Raw genomic sequence first — 17,883 nt, forward strand, 5'->3', positions numbered from 1 at the left:
GGTACAGTACAGTACAGTACAAGTACAGACACAGTGATCTTTGTATCACTGGCATACAGAGATGAACAAGATCAAATCCATGCCCTCAAAGAGGTTAGTCTTTGCTTCTTCAGACTTACCTCCATTTATCTCCACTTCATTTTTTCCTCCAAAAATGTTTTTTTGCCCTTAATTACTAAAAACCGAACTAAATGACCTCTGCTGCTCAATCATCATAAAATAAAAGTGTTTAAATTTTTGTGTCACTGAAGTCTTTTAAAAATGTTACATAAATGGTGTTTTATTCTAGAAGTTCAATTATATTCAATATATTCTATCACCAGAATGCTGCAAGAAGATCCTGTTTTGTTTCAGCTTTACAAAGACCTTGTTGTGAGTCAAGTGATCAGTGCTGAGGAATTCTGGGCCAATCGTTTAAATGTGAATGGGGCAGATAGTTCTTCCACATCCAATCATAAGCAGGATGTTGGCATTTCTGCAGCATTTCTGGTATGTGACCCTTCTAGATTTCTGAAGGAAAAAAAGAGAAAAAAAACCCAATATTTGTGTTGACGATACCGTTTCTTTTGTAAAATTTAACATTTCCTTACATTAATATGAAATTCAGTATCCATGGTATTCTAAAATGTTTTTAAAATACATACAGTATTTTTAAAATTTATATGTTTTTTTACCAATTGTATATTCTTGGTTTTTGTACTTGACTCTAGCATGCTGGAAGTCAAATGGACTTTGAAAGGGGCTCTTTTAGAAATTGGACTAATAATTATTTCTCTTAATACTTGTAAATTTAGGGCTTTGTGGTACCTTTTTTTTATTGCTCTGTTTTACTTATAATGCAAAGTTAAATGTATAATAACCGTATTATAGAAAAAGTTAGATTCATAAAGTGTACGTGATAGAAAAATTGGGAATACTATGCTGTGGAATTCAAAATGGAATTCAAAATGGAATTCAATTAGTCTGTACTCCAGTGGAACCAGAGCAGTATTTACACATATTGCTCTGTTTTACTTATAATGCAAAGTTAAATGTATAATAACAGTATTATAGAAAAAGTTAGATTCATAAAGTGTACGTGATAGAAAAATTGGGAATACTATGCTGTGGAATTCAAAATGGAATTCAATTAGTCTGTACTCCAGTGGAACCAGAGCAGTATTTACACATTCAACAAAAATTTGAGTACCAGTTGTATGTTTGATATCTTTCTGGGTGCTTAGTAGTACATTGAATTAATAAGGCCTTTCCCAAAGAAACCAGTTAATTAATGTTAGTTTAATTTTTTAGTAACCAAGGTTTATAGCGATTTTGGTAACTATACAAGTTTTATATAAAAGCTCCACTAGCTCTCTGCCTTCAGTCACACTTAAATATCCCTATTTGACTATATTGGACTTTCAAAGAAGCAGATTTTATAGGTCACTAACACTATGAGAAACCATCCTGGCTTCTTTGATCCCTGTCTCTATGCCAAAAGTGAAGATGAGAGACTTACTCTGTCTGTGCAGTTTATTTAGACTTCTTCCCTGATGTTCTAACTAATATGTATGTGTATGGTCTCTGTTTTAGGCTGATGTCCGGCCCCAAACTGATGGCTGTAATGGCCTGAGATATAATTTAACCTCTGATATCATTGAGTCCATATTTAGGACCTATCCAGCAGGTAAGAAGAATCTATTCTTCCAGATGGTTAAAATGTTTGTTTGGAAGAATTGTGTACTGTAGCAATGAAAAACAAAAAGCTTCACCTTTATTCCTGATTAAGTACAATAAAATACAAAAAATATTTTACCCAGTGTCTGACATATGGTAGATAGTAAGAGATTTATTAGCCCTCAGTATACCTGAGTGAATGACATGCTACAGAGGCATCAATAAATGAGTCTCTCTACAGCACTAACCCAGATCATCCAGATGCATCCAGGGTGGACCTTTCTAACCTACAAATTATTTCCCATCCAGAAACCATCCTGAAACTATAGATGCTTTGACCCCAGCCCTAGTGATTTATGATGTGCTGCCAAGGGTGAGAGCCACTGCTTAGTCATTGTTCTGACTAAACAGTACTCTCTTAAGCCTTTATTGTTATCTATTGTCACTTCTTCACTCCTGCTCTCTTTAGTCCTTAGGAAATATACCTCTCACTCAGGACTCAGCTAAAGCATTGGGTCAGGGTTGTGGTAAATAAATAAATAAATTAATTAATTAATTAAATAAAGCATTGCCTCATTGCCACCTCTGTGAAATCCTGACTTCCTCTGGCAGATATGAGCCTCCTCCCCTTTCCTTCTCTAGTGTCTTATGTCTGCTTCAAAGAATTATCACAATGTAATGTAATTTGTTTAATATCTTTCTGGTAAGAATAACCATCATACAGTTTTTAGTATGACACTATTCTAAGGCATTTTTCCACATTAACTCATTTAATCAGCATAAATAGCTATGAAGTGGGTACTTTTATGACCCTTATTTTGCAGTTGAGGAAACCAAGGTACAGAGAGATTAAGTAATTTGCCCAAGGTCACACAGATAGTAAGTGGCAGACCTAGCATTTTAAATTCAGACTCTAGCTCAAGAAACCATGCACTTGTCAACTGACTATAAGCTTCTGGAGTGCCAAGTTGATAGTCCAGTGGTTATTGAGATCTTTATTTTCCCACCACCTAACACAGTGCCTTGGACTGAAAGTGTGCATATATAAATAAAAAAACAGCCAAACTTGGGTCTGATCCCAAGATTTTTGGTGTGTCTACTAAAACTTCAAAACTTAATTCTCTTGGTGCAAAGTAAGGTTTTGTTTATAATTTGTTAAGATTCTTAGAGATAGCACCTTGCCTAATATCCCAAGTTATATTTCATGTTTACAATTAGATTAATAGTATATAGTATATAAAATTGAGAGCTTCATAATCTGATTTCTGCTATTAATCTATATTTCAGTTATCTAATTTGAAAGGTTTGAAGAAATTGAAATTCAGCATGTAACATTTCTTATGGTTTTTATCCACAGTAAAAATGAAATATGTAGAAAATGTTCCCCACAACATGACAGAAAAGGAATTCTGGACACGTTTTTTCCAGTCCCATTATTTTCACAGGGACCGGCTGAATACAGGGTCAAAGGATCTCTTTGCAGAATGTGCCAAAATAGATGAAAAAGGTAACTGCTTATCCCTGACACACTCTAATACAAAGATACTTCAGAAAGTTCTGGAAAAATAGAATTAAAAGATATGAATCTTCCCATGAATTTTTTGAATTACCTTCATATTTACCTTGTCACTCTCTTAAGTCATTAGAGATGTTAATGGATTTCTTTTTTAATTTCTGAGAAAGAGTAAGATGTGATGAACTTTTTATTTCATTGATTTTTCCAGGGTTAAAAACAATGGTTTCATTGGGAGTGAAAAACCCACTACTAGATTTGACTGCTTTGGAAGATAAACCATTAGATGAGGTAAGAAACAATAAAAGGGGTGTGAGAGAAAACACTTTTTCTAGTCTTCACTCTTTATAATTTTAAAATTGCTTGAAGTGTAGATACATTCTACCTATGAGAATGTAAGACAAGCACAATACTGTTGTTTGAAGTGATTTATCAGAAGTGCTTTTCAGTAGCGCTGTTTGCTGTTAAAATTGCCTTGAAAAACTTGAAATTCCTGTATGAGTTACTAAAACTTTGACTAACTTTCTAACTCTCCTGTCAATAATTCTGTTAGGTAATAATCAAGGCTTGACATAAGTCCAGATTTATGTCCAGCTACCATTTAGTCTAAAGAAATGTGGATGTATATTAGTAAAAACAAGGAAGATAAACATTTGTTGATTGCCTACTTTCTGCCTAGCCTTGAGCACTCTCCTGAACCTTACCCAAACCAGTCCCAATAAGTTTCAGCAGCTAGACCATCAAGTATGAGCTCCCTACCTCAACATTATGCCTCCAGATGTACAAATTTACCCAGTCACAGAGAAAGAGGTGATTCCTTTGATCAAGGTTAATTCCATCCCTACCTCTATATTCTATGCCAAGAGCCTGTCTTCCTCAGTTATTCTGTTCAGTATATTTTTATTTTCTTACCCTTTTTTTCCCTAACCTTTTCACCTTATTTTAGTACATGTACTCATCAGATGAGAAAAAACAACGTTAAAATTTTGTGCTACAATCTAATTATAAGCTAACAAAGTAATCGTTGGTGCTCAGGTTAGTCACTTCCTTGATGAAAGTCAGTCATTTTCTTGGTAGTTCTCAAAACTCAGTTATTTCCTTGGTGAACCACAACACATTACAAATGGCCCCCAACTCAATGATGGTTCGAATTAATGATATTTTTACTTTACAGTGATGCGAAAGCAATACACATTCAGTAGAAATAACACTTCGAATTTTGATTCAAAATTCTTCATAGTAACTTTATTATCAAATAGGGTTTGTGTTAGATGATTTTGCCCAATTATAGGCTACTGTAAGTGTTCAGAGCTCATTTAAGGTAAGCTAGGCTAAGGTATGATGTTTGGTAGGTTAGGTGTATTAAAAGCATTTTCAACTTAAGATATTTTCAACATACAGTGGGTTTGTTGGGACATAACCCCATTGTAAGCCAATGAGCATCTGCACAAACATGGCCCTCTTTAATCATTCTGAAAAAATGAAGCTTTGTGAAGCTTAGAGCTAGAGCTTAAGGGCTGGCCAGTTAGCTCAGTTGGTTAGAGTGCAGTGTTATAACACCAAGGTTAATGATTAGAGCTATATGCTAGTTCCTCAAGGTTAATGATTTGGATCCCCATACCAGCCAGCCACCCAAAAAAAAGAGAGCGAGAGAAAGATAGAACTTAGTATGATGAAAAAAAAAATTTAGTGTTTTTTTTTTAATAAAGATGACATATTGTGCATGCACTTTTGTAACTTTCTTTTTCACTTTGCTTATTATTAATATCAGTCCGAACTAAGACATAACAATTAAAATTCCTTGAAGTTGATATGACAGGCAAACAGAAAGGACATTGTTGGGAGGGGCGGGGAGAGGAGGGAGGGAAGGAGGTTTTGGTAATTGTCCACAATAATCAACCACATTGTATATTGACAAAATAAAAAAAAAAAGAAAGAAATAATAAAAAAGAAAAAAATATATCACTCCGAACTAAATATAGTTGTTAAGTACATAGACTTTAAAACCAAACTACTTGACTTAGACTCCAACGTTCTAAGCCTGGTTTTTTATCTTTTGTTTTGTTCTTGTTTTTGTTTTTTTAAATAAAATGAAGCTGATAGTACTAGCCTTATAGGATTGCTATAAGAGTTAGAAGAGCCTGGTACATAGTAAGTACTAAATAAATAATAGGTGTGACTATTATTATCCATGTTTCTAAATGCCTGCAAAGTATTTCATTGGTATGGATATATCAACATTTATATAACCAGTTCCTTTAATAGAAATGTGGTTGATTCCATTTTTCATTTTTTCCTTTGTTTTTGTTTGTTTGTTTGGTGTCTGGGTGGTACGGGGATCCGAACCCTTGACTTTGGCAGTATAACACCATTTTCTAACCAATTGAGCTAATCAGCCACCCCTCCCTTTTTTCTTTGGTGCCTCTTCTTCCTCTGTCAACCTCTGATTATTGTAGCTGTCACAGGATATTGTCTCAGGTCTCATTCTGAGTACATTCTCTTTATTCCATTGATATAAATACTAATTATGTAGTGATGAATCCCAAATAGCTTTGTTTTTATATCCAGAGCTCCAGAATCATATATCCAACCATCTACTTAATATCTCCACTTGGATACCTCACAGCATCTCAACTTAATACATCCGGAATAAAAACTTTGATTCACATCCTCAAAAGCTATTTTTTCCTGGGTCTTTCCTATTTCAGTAAAAAGAATTACTATTTGCTCAAGCCAAAAACCTGGAGTCTCCTTGATACTTCCCTTCATTTGCATCTAGCCTTGAATTCATCATCAGGTCCTCTATGATACGTCTGTGATCTGTCTGCATCTTTCTATTTCCACAGACATTTATAACCTTTTAAGCTGTCACCATCGTTGGTCTGATTGCTTGCATTGGCCTCCTGAATAATCTTCCTGTTTTGCACTCTTGTCCCTTACAGTTCATTCTACCCTAGCAATAAGAGTTATAATATAAATCCAGCCATAATACTCCCCTATGTGAAACTCTTGAGTGGCTTCTCATTGAACTTAGGATAACATTGAAGCTCTTACAAGTCTCTGCTTGATTTGGCCCGTCTACTTCTTCTACCTCATTTTGGGCCATTTCCGCTCGTTCATGGTCCAAATATTAATGACCTTTCAGTTCCATGCTGTCTGAAGGTGGAGCAAGGCAAAATGCCCACCAAACTGAGAAGGTATCTTAAGATCAAAAAGTGAGGCAAACAGTTCCATGAAAGCAGAATGTCATTAAAGAGGGTAACTTACTTACAGGATGACGGATTGGGCAGGTAAAGACACAGAGGCATACGCAGTTTTTCTGCACCACCTCCTGGTTGAGCCCAAGTTTATTTAGACAGTTTATACAAAGCAGTGGAAAAAGCCAAGAAGCAATTTCTTTTTTTTTTTAATTTAATTTAACTTTATTTTACTTTTCAAAATACGTTGTACTTGACTTTCATGCCCCTTTACCCGTTCCTCTCCACCCCCTTCTCTCCCCCACCCAACATCATATCTGTGCACTTGACTTAAATAGTTCAAGGAATTTTTGTTGTTATTCTGTCTTCTTTCTCCCACCCTTTGTTTGTGTGTTTTTTATTGTTAGCTCCCACAAATAAGTGAGAATATGTGGTGTTTCTTTCTGTGCCTGACTTGTTTCACTTAATATAATTTTCTCTAAGTCCGTCCATGTTGTTGCAAATGGTAGTATTTCATTCTTTTTTATAGCAGAGTAAATTGTGTAGACGCACCATAGTTTTCTTATCCACTCATCAGATAATGGACATTTCAGCAGGTTCCAGCTCTTGGCTATTGTATATAGAGCTGCAGTAAACATTGGAGTACAGGTATCCCTTTGGCATGATGATTTCCATTCTTCTAGGTATATTCCCATCAGCGGGATCGCTGGGTAATATGGTTGATCTATCTGTAATTGTTTCAGGAACCTCCATATCATTTTCCATAATGGCTGCCCCATTTTGCAGCCCCACCAACAGTGGATAAGAGTTCCTTTTTCTCCAGAACCTTTCCAGCACTTATTGTTCTCAGTCTTTTGGATGTTAGCTATCCTAACTGGAATGAGATGGTATCTCAGCGTGGTTTTGATTTGCATTTCCTGGATGCTGAGTGATATTGAGCACTTTTTATGTGTTTGTTGGCCATTCGTATATCTTCCATTGAGATATGTCTGTTCTGCTCCTTTGCCCATTTTTTAATTGGGTTACTTGGGTTTTTTTGTTGTAAAGATGTTTAAGTTCCTTGTATATTCTGGATATTAATACTTTGTCAGATGTATATTTAGCAAATCTTTTCTCCCACTCTGTTGGTTGTTTTTTTACTCTGTTGATTGTTTCTTTTGCTGTGCAGAAGCTTTTTAGTTTGATATAATCCCATTTGTTTATTTTACCTTAGTTGCCTGTGCTTTTTGGGTTCTATTCATGAATTCTGTACCCACTCCTATTTCCTGGAGTGTTTCCCTTATGTTTTCTTTAAGGAGTTTTATTGTTTCAGGGTGTATATTTAATTCTTTAATCCATTTTGAATTGATTTTGATATACGGTGAAAGATATGGCTCTAGTTTCATTCTCCTACATATGATTATCCAGCTTTCCCAGCACCATTTGTTGAAAAGGCATCTCTTCCCCAGTATGTAGACTTGCACCTTTCTCAAAGATCAGGTGGCAGTAGGCATATGGGTTGATTTCTGGGTTCTCTATTCTATTCCATTGATCTGTGTGTCTGTTTTTATGCCAGTACCATGCTGTTTTGGTTATTATAGCTTTTTTTTTTTTTTTTTTGTCCTTTTTGTCTTTTTTCGTGACCAGCAACGGATTGCAACCCTCAGTGTCACGCCCGTACCGGACCAGGACTAGCAACGGGATTGCAACCCTCGGCGTTGCGCCCGCACCTCGCTCAGCCAGTGAGCCGCCGGTCTGTATGTGGGATCCGAACCCTCGGCGGGAGCGCCACTGCACTCCCAAGCGGCGCACTACAGTAGTGCGCCACCAGGCCGGCCCTGGTTATTATAGCTTTGTAATATAGTTTAAAGTCAGGTTGTGTTATGCTACCAGCTTTATTTTTTTTGGCTCAGGATTGCTTTGGCTATGTGTGGTCTTTTGTTGTTCTATATAAATGTCTGGATAGCTTTTTCCATCTCAGAGAAAAATGTCTTTGGAATTTTGATGGGATTGCATTAAATTTGTAGATCACTTTGGGTAATATGGACATTTTCATAATGTTTATTCTTCCAATCCAAGAGCATGGGATATCTTTCCATCTTCTTGTGTCCTCTTTAATTTCTCTCAACAGTGGTTTGTAGTTCTCTTCACAGAGATTTTTCACATCCTTGGTCAGCTTTATTCCTAAATATTTTATTTTTTTGGTGGCTATTGTAAATGGACTAGCTTTCTTGATTTCTTTTTCTGCATGTTCACTGGTGGAGTATAGAAATGCTACTGATTTTTGTGTGTTGATTTTGTACCCTAAAACTTTGCTGAAATCATTTATCAACTCTAGGAGTTTTTTTTATAGAAGCTTTAGGCTGTTCAATATATAGGATCATGTCATCTGCAAAGAGGGACAGCTTGACTTCATCTTTCCAACCTGGATGCCCTTTATTTCCTTCTCTTCTCTGATTGCTCTGGCTAGTACTTCCAACACTATGTTGAATAGGAGTGGGGAGAGTGGGCATCCTTGTCTAGTTCCTGTTTTAAAGGGAAAAGCTTTCAGCTTTTCCCCATTCAGGATGATATTGGCAGTGGACTTATCATATATAGGCTTTAATTATGTTGAGGTACATTCCGTCTGTGCCTAACTTGTAAACAGTCTTTATCATGAAAGGATGTTGAATTTTGTCAAATGCTTTTTCAGCGTCAATTGAGATGATCATGTTTTTTGTCTTTGCTTTTATTAACGTGGTGTATCACATTTATTGATTCACGTATGTTGAACCAACCTTGCATCCCTGGGATGAATCCCACTTGATCATGGTGTATAATTTTCTATATGTGTTGCTGTACTCTGTTAGGTAGTATTTTATTGAGGATTTTTGCATCTATATTCATCAAGGATATTGGCCTGTAGTTTTCTATTTTTGATGCATCCTTGTCTGGTTTTGGTATGAAGGTGATATTTCCCTCATAGAATGAGTTTAGGAGAATGGCCTCTGTTTCAATCTTTTGGAACAGTTTGTAGAGAATTGGTATCAGTTCCTCTTTGAAGATTTTGTAGAACTCTGCAGTGAACCCGTCCGTTCCTGGGCTTTTCTTTGTTGGGAGCCTTCTGATAATAGCCAAGAAGCAATTTCTAAGAAACAAGCTAACGTCACTAACTCCAGATGTCTTATAACAATGATTATTATCTTTGGTGGTCTTGTAGTGCAGGTAGCCAGACCAGCTATTGCAGTACCAGTGCTTAATCATTAAGTTTCTTCTTTGTAGTCAGCAAGGTGTTTTTACCTATTGTTCTAACCTACCTTACCCCTAGTTAGTATACAATGTCTGTGGTCAGAGTTCACACAGAGGATACAGTAAGTGTTAAGGGCTTCAAGATGGAATAAGTTATATTCACAGTCTCACACATGCCATGCTTTTTTCCACCTCAGGACCTTTGCACTTGCTGTTCTACCTGCTCTTTTCCCTAAGTAGCTTCTACATGTCTTTAGACATCTGTTCTAATGTTCCTTATTCAAAGAGACCTTCACTAACCACCCTGTCTAAAGTAGCTCCCTCCCCCATTCATTATGTTACCCTCTATTTTCTTCACTTCATCGTGTTACCCTCTGTTTTCTTCATAATGTTTGTCACTTTGAAAAGAGATCTTACAAATAAAAATAAATTAATTAAATTAAATTTAAAAAGAAGATCTTGTTTTTACTTGTTTTGTTTGATATTTGCCAGTCAGTCTCCTCAATAGGGTGTAAGCTTCATGTGAGTGACTTTGTTCTTGTTTATTTAACTATCTCCAGCACATGGTATATATCAAGCACTTAGTAATGTTTGATAAATGGATGAATGGCATATGAGCCTTTTTGTGATATTTCACCTTTTTAGCCTCACCAATCCCTAGACCACCCTTCATTCTAGGTGTACCAGACTACATACAAACCCATGACACAATATACACTACATTTTATATCTTTGTTTAAGCAGTTTCCTCTCCCTGAAATGTTGTTTCCCATGCTGCTTAGCAAGTACCTATTTATCTGATGTTGTCCCATGTTCAAACCTTATCCCTCTTCTCCTCCAGTAGGATTGATCTCTTCCTGTCTCATAGCACCTGTAACTCTTCATCGTGTGTGCTGGCTTATAGCGCAGCTTCCCACTAACTAGAATGTTGGTTGCTATGGCACAGGGTCTTATCAATTTTTTATCTGCAGGGCCTAGCATATAGCATGCATACAATACATGTTTGAAAATATTCTCTCATTTAATTCTCCAATATCTTATTTTATAGAACTTGGAATAGTTGATTACCTTGACTAAACTAATTTTGAAAAAGTGATAAAGCCAGAATTTGAATCCATATTTTTCTGACTCCATAGTCCATGCTGTTTTTCCATTGTATTCCTTTGTTTAATGTTTTGCTTATTAGATCCAAAATTACTCTTTAAAAAACAAATGCAAAGTTGAAGAGTAAGATTATTTTGTGATGCTTAAAGAAGTTGGTTTTTTAATATTTTTGTGTACAATATCACTTATTTTTTTAAATGTTCACTTGTATATATTTAATAATGTTCATGAGGATTAATAAACCCATCATCCAGCAAATTTTTTCAACTAAGCATGTCTTTTACAATAGTGAAGAAAATGAGAACCTTATTTTGATTCTTAATCTATTGAATTATTTCTTATAGGGCTATGGCATTTCCTCTGTGCCATCTACTTCCAATTCTAAATCCATAAAAGAGAATAGTAATGCTGCCATCATCAAGAGGTTTAACCATCACAGCGCCATGGTCCTGGCAGCAGGTCTCAGGAAACAGTTAAGTATACATGTAAAGGTGCAATAACTGAGCTTTTCAGGATATTCCAGATGGAGTTGTGGTGTTTTGCTTCTGGTTTTCAATATTAATTTTTTTTTCCTTTGTTTTAAGAGAAGCACAAAATGAACAAAATGGTGAGCCCAGTGGCATGGATGGAGACGCAGGAGATGCAGATTGCTTTCAACCAGCAGTCAAAAGGGTATGGGCAAAAAATTGGGACCGTGTAGAGCTTGGGCTTCTCCAGATATCTTCTATAATTGCGAGTACTTTATGTTGCTTGATTACTTCATATGTCTCAGTTCTTCTAACCACAACATTAAGCGTTTGGCTTAAAGTGTAGAGCATTGTAAAGAATACTTCCTTTGACTTGACAGCCAACTTTCCATGGACTCTAGCCTGTAAACCCTTTCTGTTGACTTTTTTCCTTCACACGTACATACGCACACAGATTGTTTTTTGTGTGTGATTTTGTTTTCTGGGAAAGAGTATTCAATAGAGGCAGTATGACAGAAAGAAAAACTAAAGTTTTGTGTATATGACTTAAAAAGAAAGTGAATTGGCCCTCATGTTAAACCTAGCATTTCAGAGCTGGAGATGTCTTCTCATTAAATACTGAAGAAATAATTTGAGGATGTAGAATATGACAAAGTTAGCTACTTGCATATTCCTTCTTTTTTTTTTTTCCTTTTTGTCTTTTTTCGTGTCCGGCAACGGATCGCAACCCTCAGTGTCGCGCCCGCACTGGACCGGGACCGGCAATGGGATCGCAACCCTTGGTGTCGCGCCCGCACCTCGCTCACCCAGTGAGCGGGAACCGGTCTTTATGTGGGATCCGAACCCTCGGCGGGAGTGCCGCCACGCTCCCAAGCAGCACACTGTAGCAGTGCGCCACCGGGCCGGCCCTGCATATTCCTTCTTTTCCTGCAACTTAGCTAAGCTACTCTGTCCCTCTATAAAGCTTTCTTAGAGGACAGTCAGGAAATATGTAGTAAAATTTTAAAGGTTTTTGCCCTTTATTTTACTTCTGGGCAGTATTCCACTCTGGACATTTATTTTAAGAAAATAAATGTATGCAAAGATTTAGATACAAATACTCATCACAATATTGTAATAGAGGAAATAGCAAACATCCTGGTATCTGTTGTATATCCATGCGATGGACATTGATGCAACCAATAATGACTTTTAAAGGATTAATGATGTATTGCATCAAAGAGAGTTCACAGAACAGACTTTGATAACAGTTTTACGTGTTAAGAAAAAAAAGTTATGAACTTTAAAAAGGCCTTCAAAAGAATATGCTAAACAGTTTTTGGTAAAGGTATATGGGCAAATCTTACTTATTTCATATATTTCAGTAATATGTTTCTACAGGCACCTTTAAAATTAATAAAGCCAACGAGATATTTCTTTTCTGAATTAAGAAAAGCAAAACTAGGGCTGGCCTCGGTTAGCTTACTTGGTTAGAGCATGGTATTGATAACACTAAGGTCAAGGGTTTGGATCCCCTCACCGGTCAGCTGCCCAAAAAAAGAAAAAAAAATCTAAAATATAAGTTTTAGAGAGGTTAAAGAAGACATGTAGGAAGTGATACTTTTTTTGCAGTGCTGTTTCACTGAGTACCCTTAATTCTTGGTAGTGAACAAGTTGTAAAAAATCTTTGTTTCTCCATGTGAATTTTCACAAAACAGATGCTCCTCAACCTACAATGGAGTTAGGTCCTGATAAAACCATTGTAAGTTGAAAATGCTATTAAGTCAAAAATGCATTTAGTAAACCTAACCTACTGAACATCATAGCATAGCCTAGCCTACTTTAAACATGCTCAGAACACTTACATTAGCCTACAGTTGGGCAAAATCATCTAACACAAAGCCTATTTTATAATAAAGTATTGAAAATCTTAGGTAATTTGCTGAAAACTATACTGGAAATTAAAAACAGAATGGTTGTATGACTACTCAACGTGTAGTTTCCACTGAATGCATATCACTTTTGCACTACCACAAAGTCAGGCACCATCTGTATTCAGTAATAGGTGCTGGCTCTAAATATTCTTCCAAGTCAATAATTGACTGCTGTGTGTTCTACAAAGGGTTTTATAGATTGAGAGATTTAGAAGTAATATTAGGCTAAGTACCTACATTTATGGAGCTTTCAGTTAAGTATGAAGGTTAGGTGACCTAACTAGACTTTCATGGAAGTTTAGGATTTGCAATATTATGGGAGCTTGGGTAGGGACATGGCTTAAGTAAGGCAACAGCAGGGGTAGAAATGAGCTTGACGTATATGAAAAATATTGAAGACATCAGTATGCCTTGAAGTTAGCTGAAAAGTGTAGAGTTAAGAAAATAGTAAAAAAAAAATGAGGCCGAGTCTAGTTAAGGTGGGACTGATTGATGTGTTACTCTGAGTTTCATGCTGAAGAGGTCAGATTTGTTCCTATACTATAAGGGAACTATTTATATTATTCAGATTTAAAATAAGGGCAATTTAAAATACTAAGTTTTCAAGTTGACCTTATCTGAGATTTATTTAATAACGTAAATGTTCTTATTCTAGTCTTGGTAGCTACAGATGAGCATTGACCAAATGAATTTCATAGCTGTGTAGAGGATGAAATAATATATAAGTGATATTCACAATGTTTACATAGATTACCAATGTGGTTTTTTTGGTAAGTAATGTGTTTTTATTTTAAGGCTGTAGGAATTTAAGCAATTTGTTACTAGCACAGGAGAAAACAGATTAGTAACCAAAATTGGGAATCCAGAAGTAAACCCAAAAATACATTCAGGAATTAAGTATATGTATGATACACATGGCATTTCAAAATCCATGGGAAAAGACTGATTATTCCACAAATGATGTTAGAAGGACACCACTGGTTAATAATTTAGTGAAATTTAGATTCCCTACCTTACTCCAAAATAAATTCTGTGTGGATCCAAGTTTTAAGCAAAAAGTATGCCACAGAAATATAAGCCAAAAAGGGAAGAGGTAGATTTTTTTTATAGTTAAAATCAAAAAGCACCAAACTGGAAGAGAAAGTATTTGCAACACATATCATAAAAGACTATTTCCTTAATATTCAAAAAAAGAAATTCTATTAACAGAAAAATGCTCAATAGGGGAAAAAAAGGTGAAAACGTGAGCAAATAATTTATTTGGAAAAAAATAAAATACAAACTTTCACCTACCAGACTGGCAAAAATTAAAAGTTCAGTAGTACTTGGTATAGTCAGAGTATAGGGAAACAAGTACTTTATGTAAGTGGCTGGCAAGAAAATTGGTTCAGCCATTTGTAGGACAATCATCTCTAGGAAGTGAAGCTCATAGTGGGAAGACATCTTTTTTTATCCTCTGTACAGTTTTATTTTTTCAGCCTTATTTGTTATTTCTGTAAGAGAAAGTTACTGCAAAATTAAAAAGTACTGTGTTAATGATTATAGGCGAAGTTACAAGAATCCATTGAATATGAAGACTTGGGGAAAAATAATTCTATAAAAACGATTGCACTAAACCTCAAGAAGTCAGATAGGTAAGTTTGGTTAATATTAAGCAGAATAGTTAAGTTACACAATTCAGTGCAGAATATCCTGTATTCTGCAAGTATAGCCCTCATGTTTTAATCAGTTTGTTACTAAAAAACGTACAATATCCTTTTTCCTTAAAAATTTACTTTGTGCATCACAGGAAAGCATCTTAAATGACCAAAGCCAAGAAAATAAATTTTGGATCTTGGTGCTATTTCTTTCTTATAGCCCTTAAGGGAATTAAATTACTTTATTGAAATTTCTTCATACTGTCATTTTTGTCTTGAGGGGGCACATCGTATAGTCTGCTAAAATGTTTGAAAGGCAAATGTTGAGCAACTTTACTCTGTGATTAATGATTTCTTATTTGCTCACCTTCAGGTATTATCATGGTCCAACTCCAATCCAGTCACTGCAGTATGCAACGAGTCAGGACATTATTAATTCTTTTCAAAGTATTAGACAAGAAATGGAAGCTTATACACCCAAGTTAACTCAGGTAGGTGATTTGTACTGTTTGAAGATCAGAATTCCCATAGTTTCTTCCTCAGTTTATGAGCACAACCAGATTGAACTATATAGCTAATATTTTAGTTGGTTTTAAAGATATATTTCTGCTAAATTTAAAAATCAAGAGGTAGAGAGAAAAGATGTTGGATATATTCAAGAAGCATCTAAAGATAAAATGATAATATAAAATAAGATAATAAGTTTTGTGATTGCTAATTTTTTGCTTTCATATACTCAGTTTTATTGGGGAAATTCCTAGATTTCCAAATTCCTTCTAGACATCACTGTCTGGATATTCTGCATGACCACAAACTCAGAATATATAAAGCAGAGCTCATCACCTCTTCTTCATTTTTCCCACCCTTCATACTTCATTTGATCAGCAAGTTCTGTCAGTTCTTCCTTCATTAATATTTCTTGACTCTGTCACCTTGGTTTAGGTAAACCTGATTAATTTTCCACATGCTACTGTGAGTTCTCTCTCCAAAAATATATATTGTTTCATTACTCTGCAGCTTAAAAACCTTCACTGCCTCCCTTTATTGCCATAGTAATAGGCTGAGAGCCTTTGTCTAGCATGCAAGACCTTTTACAGTCTGGCTCTAGCCCGCTTCTCCTGTCCCATCTTCAGCCAGTCTCCACCACTCCCTTTTCATACATACCCAAGAGTTCTGTACTCCAGCTTAACACCCTAAGCTATCATCTCTTTCATACTTCCTGTGCTTTCACTCATGCTTTGTCTCTTCCTGGAATGTCCTTATCCCTGTTTATGCCCCAGGGAAAATAATCATTATTTGACTCAGCTCCAATTTCATTGCCTCTGAAAACAATCCTCAACATAAACAGGGAGGAATTAGTTTTTTCCTTTTCTCTATTTTTGTGAGTACATACCTATATTATAGTGCTTATCACACATCAGGACTCATTTTTTTTTTACTTTTTAAGTAATCTCAGATTTACAGAAAGTTGCAAAAACTATATGTTTTCCAATCCATTTTAAGAGTAGGTTATGGGCTTGATTTCCCTTTACCCCTAAATATTTCAATGTATATTTCCAAAAAAGTAAGACATTCTCTTAAATAACATGGTACAATTATAGAATTAATAAGTTAACATTGACATATTATCTAACCTACAGGTCTTAACTGAAATCTCGCATTTATACCACTGATGTCCTTTATAGCAAAAGAAAACTATTCTTGGTCCAGCAGCCAAGAATTCATAAATTCATAATTTATGAATTATATTTAGTTCTGTCTCTTTAGTCTCCTTTAAAACAGAACCATTTTTCAATCTATCTTTGTCTCTCATGACCTTGGCCAGTTTTTTATAGAATACCTTCAACTTAAGTTTCTCTAATGTTTCCTAATGACCTGATTCATGTTATGCAATTTTGACAGGAATACCACAGAAGTGATGTGTCCTCCTCAGTGCATATCAAGAGGCACTCAATTTATATATGTCCTAACTTGTGATAATTAGCTTTGATCCCTTTGGTTAAGGTAGTTGTCTGCCTGGTTTCTCCACCAAAAAGTTACTACTTTCCCCTTTGTAATTAATAAGTATCTTGTGAAGAGGTACTTTGAGACTGTGTAAATATATCATTTCGCATCAAATTTTCATCTACTAGTTTTTTAGAATCCATGGATGATTCTTGCCTGAAACAGTGGTGGCCATTAAATGGTGATTTTCTAATTGCATGATCCCTTTTACATTTATCAGTTGACTGTCTACTGAAAGGAAGAGCTTTTCCTTCTGTATTTATATCATCAGCATTGATTCATAAATTATTATTCTATGGGTTATAAATTGTTGCTATTATTTTTTCTTTTTTCTTTTTTTTGGCTGCTGGTGGATATGGGGATTCAAACCCTTGACTTTGGTGTTATCAACACTGCGTTTTAACCCAACTGAGCTAACCAGCCTGCCCATTTTTTCTTTTTTTAAACTAAGGTATAATTTACATACAATAAAATTTATCTTTTTAAAAAATTTTTTTTACAAAACAGATGACTGGTAAGGGGATCTTAACCCTTGACTTGGTGTTGTCAGCACCACACTCTCCCAAGTGAGCCACGGGCTGGCCCTTAAAATTTACCTTTTTTAAGTCTACTGTTCTTCGAGTTTGATAAACACATACATTTGTGTAACCACTAACGCAATTAAGATGATAAAACAGTTCTGTCAGCACAGAAAATGTACCTATGCCCCTTTGTAGTCAAACCCTTCCCACACCCTTTACACCAGCTCCTATGTCTTTCTGACAATGTTCCCATCGTTCTTTGAGCCCTTATTTTATGGCACAATAAGATAGATGTTTAGACTCATCTTATACTTTCCCTGCCCCAGCCAGAATCATCTTTTAGTGCTGAGTGGAATTAGAAACCAAGATATGGGCCGGCCCGTGGCTCACTCGGGAGAGTGCGGTGCTGATAACACCAAGGCCCCGGGTTCGGATCCCACTTAGAGATGGCCGGTTGCTCACTGGCTGAGCGTGGTGCTGACAACACCAAGTCAAGGGTTAAGATCCCCTTACCGGTCATCATTAAAAAATAAATAAATAAATAAATAAATTTTTTTTTCATCCAGTCCGTGTACACATGGATTTCTGCTCATAAAACTGCACTGGAAAAATCTTAGACACACTAACCCTTCACTTGAGCTATTCCACAAATGATTTGTCCCTC

At 35.7% G+C, this 17,883-nt stretch overlaps 1 protein-coding gene across 1 annotated transcript in view; it reads left to right on the plus strand.

The window, feature by feature from the left end:
- GTF2H1 (general transcription factor IIH, polypeptide 1, 62kDa) overlaps positions 1 to 17,883 on the plus strand; it is a 47,752-nt gene that overhangs the window by 21,321 nt on the left and 8,548 nt on the right. The window contains exons 4-11 of the mRNA XM_008589034.1: positions 324 to 489; positions 1,573 to 1,666; positions 3,014 to 3,163; positions 3,381 to 3,460; positions 11,022 to 11,149; positions 11,262 to 11,349; positions 14,603 to 14,691; positions 15,068 to 15,185. Coding sequence (XP_008587256.1) covers positions 324 to 489; positions 1,573 to 1,666; positions 3,014 to 3,163; positions 3,381 to 3,460; positions 11,022 to 11,149; positions 11,262 to 11,349; positions 14,603 to 14,691; positions 15,068 to 15,185 — 913 coding nt within the window. The remainder of the gene's footprint in view (positions 1 to 323; positions 490 to 1,572; positions 1,667 to 3,013; positions 3,164 to 3,380; positions 3,461 to 11,021; positions 11,150 to 11,261; positions 11,350 to 14,602; positions 14,692 to 15,067; positions 15,186 to 17,883) is intronic.

The sequence above is a fragment of the Galeopterus variegatus genome, unplaced genomic scaffold, assembly GCF_000696425.1.
Source record: "Galeopterus variegatus unplaced genomic scaffold, G_variegatus-3.0.2 Scaffold5166, whole genome shotgun sequence".
NCBI lineage: Eukaryota > Metazoa > Chordata > Mammalia > Dermoptera > Cynocephalidae > Galeopterus > Galeopterus variegatus.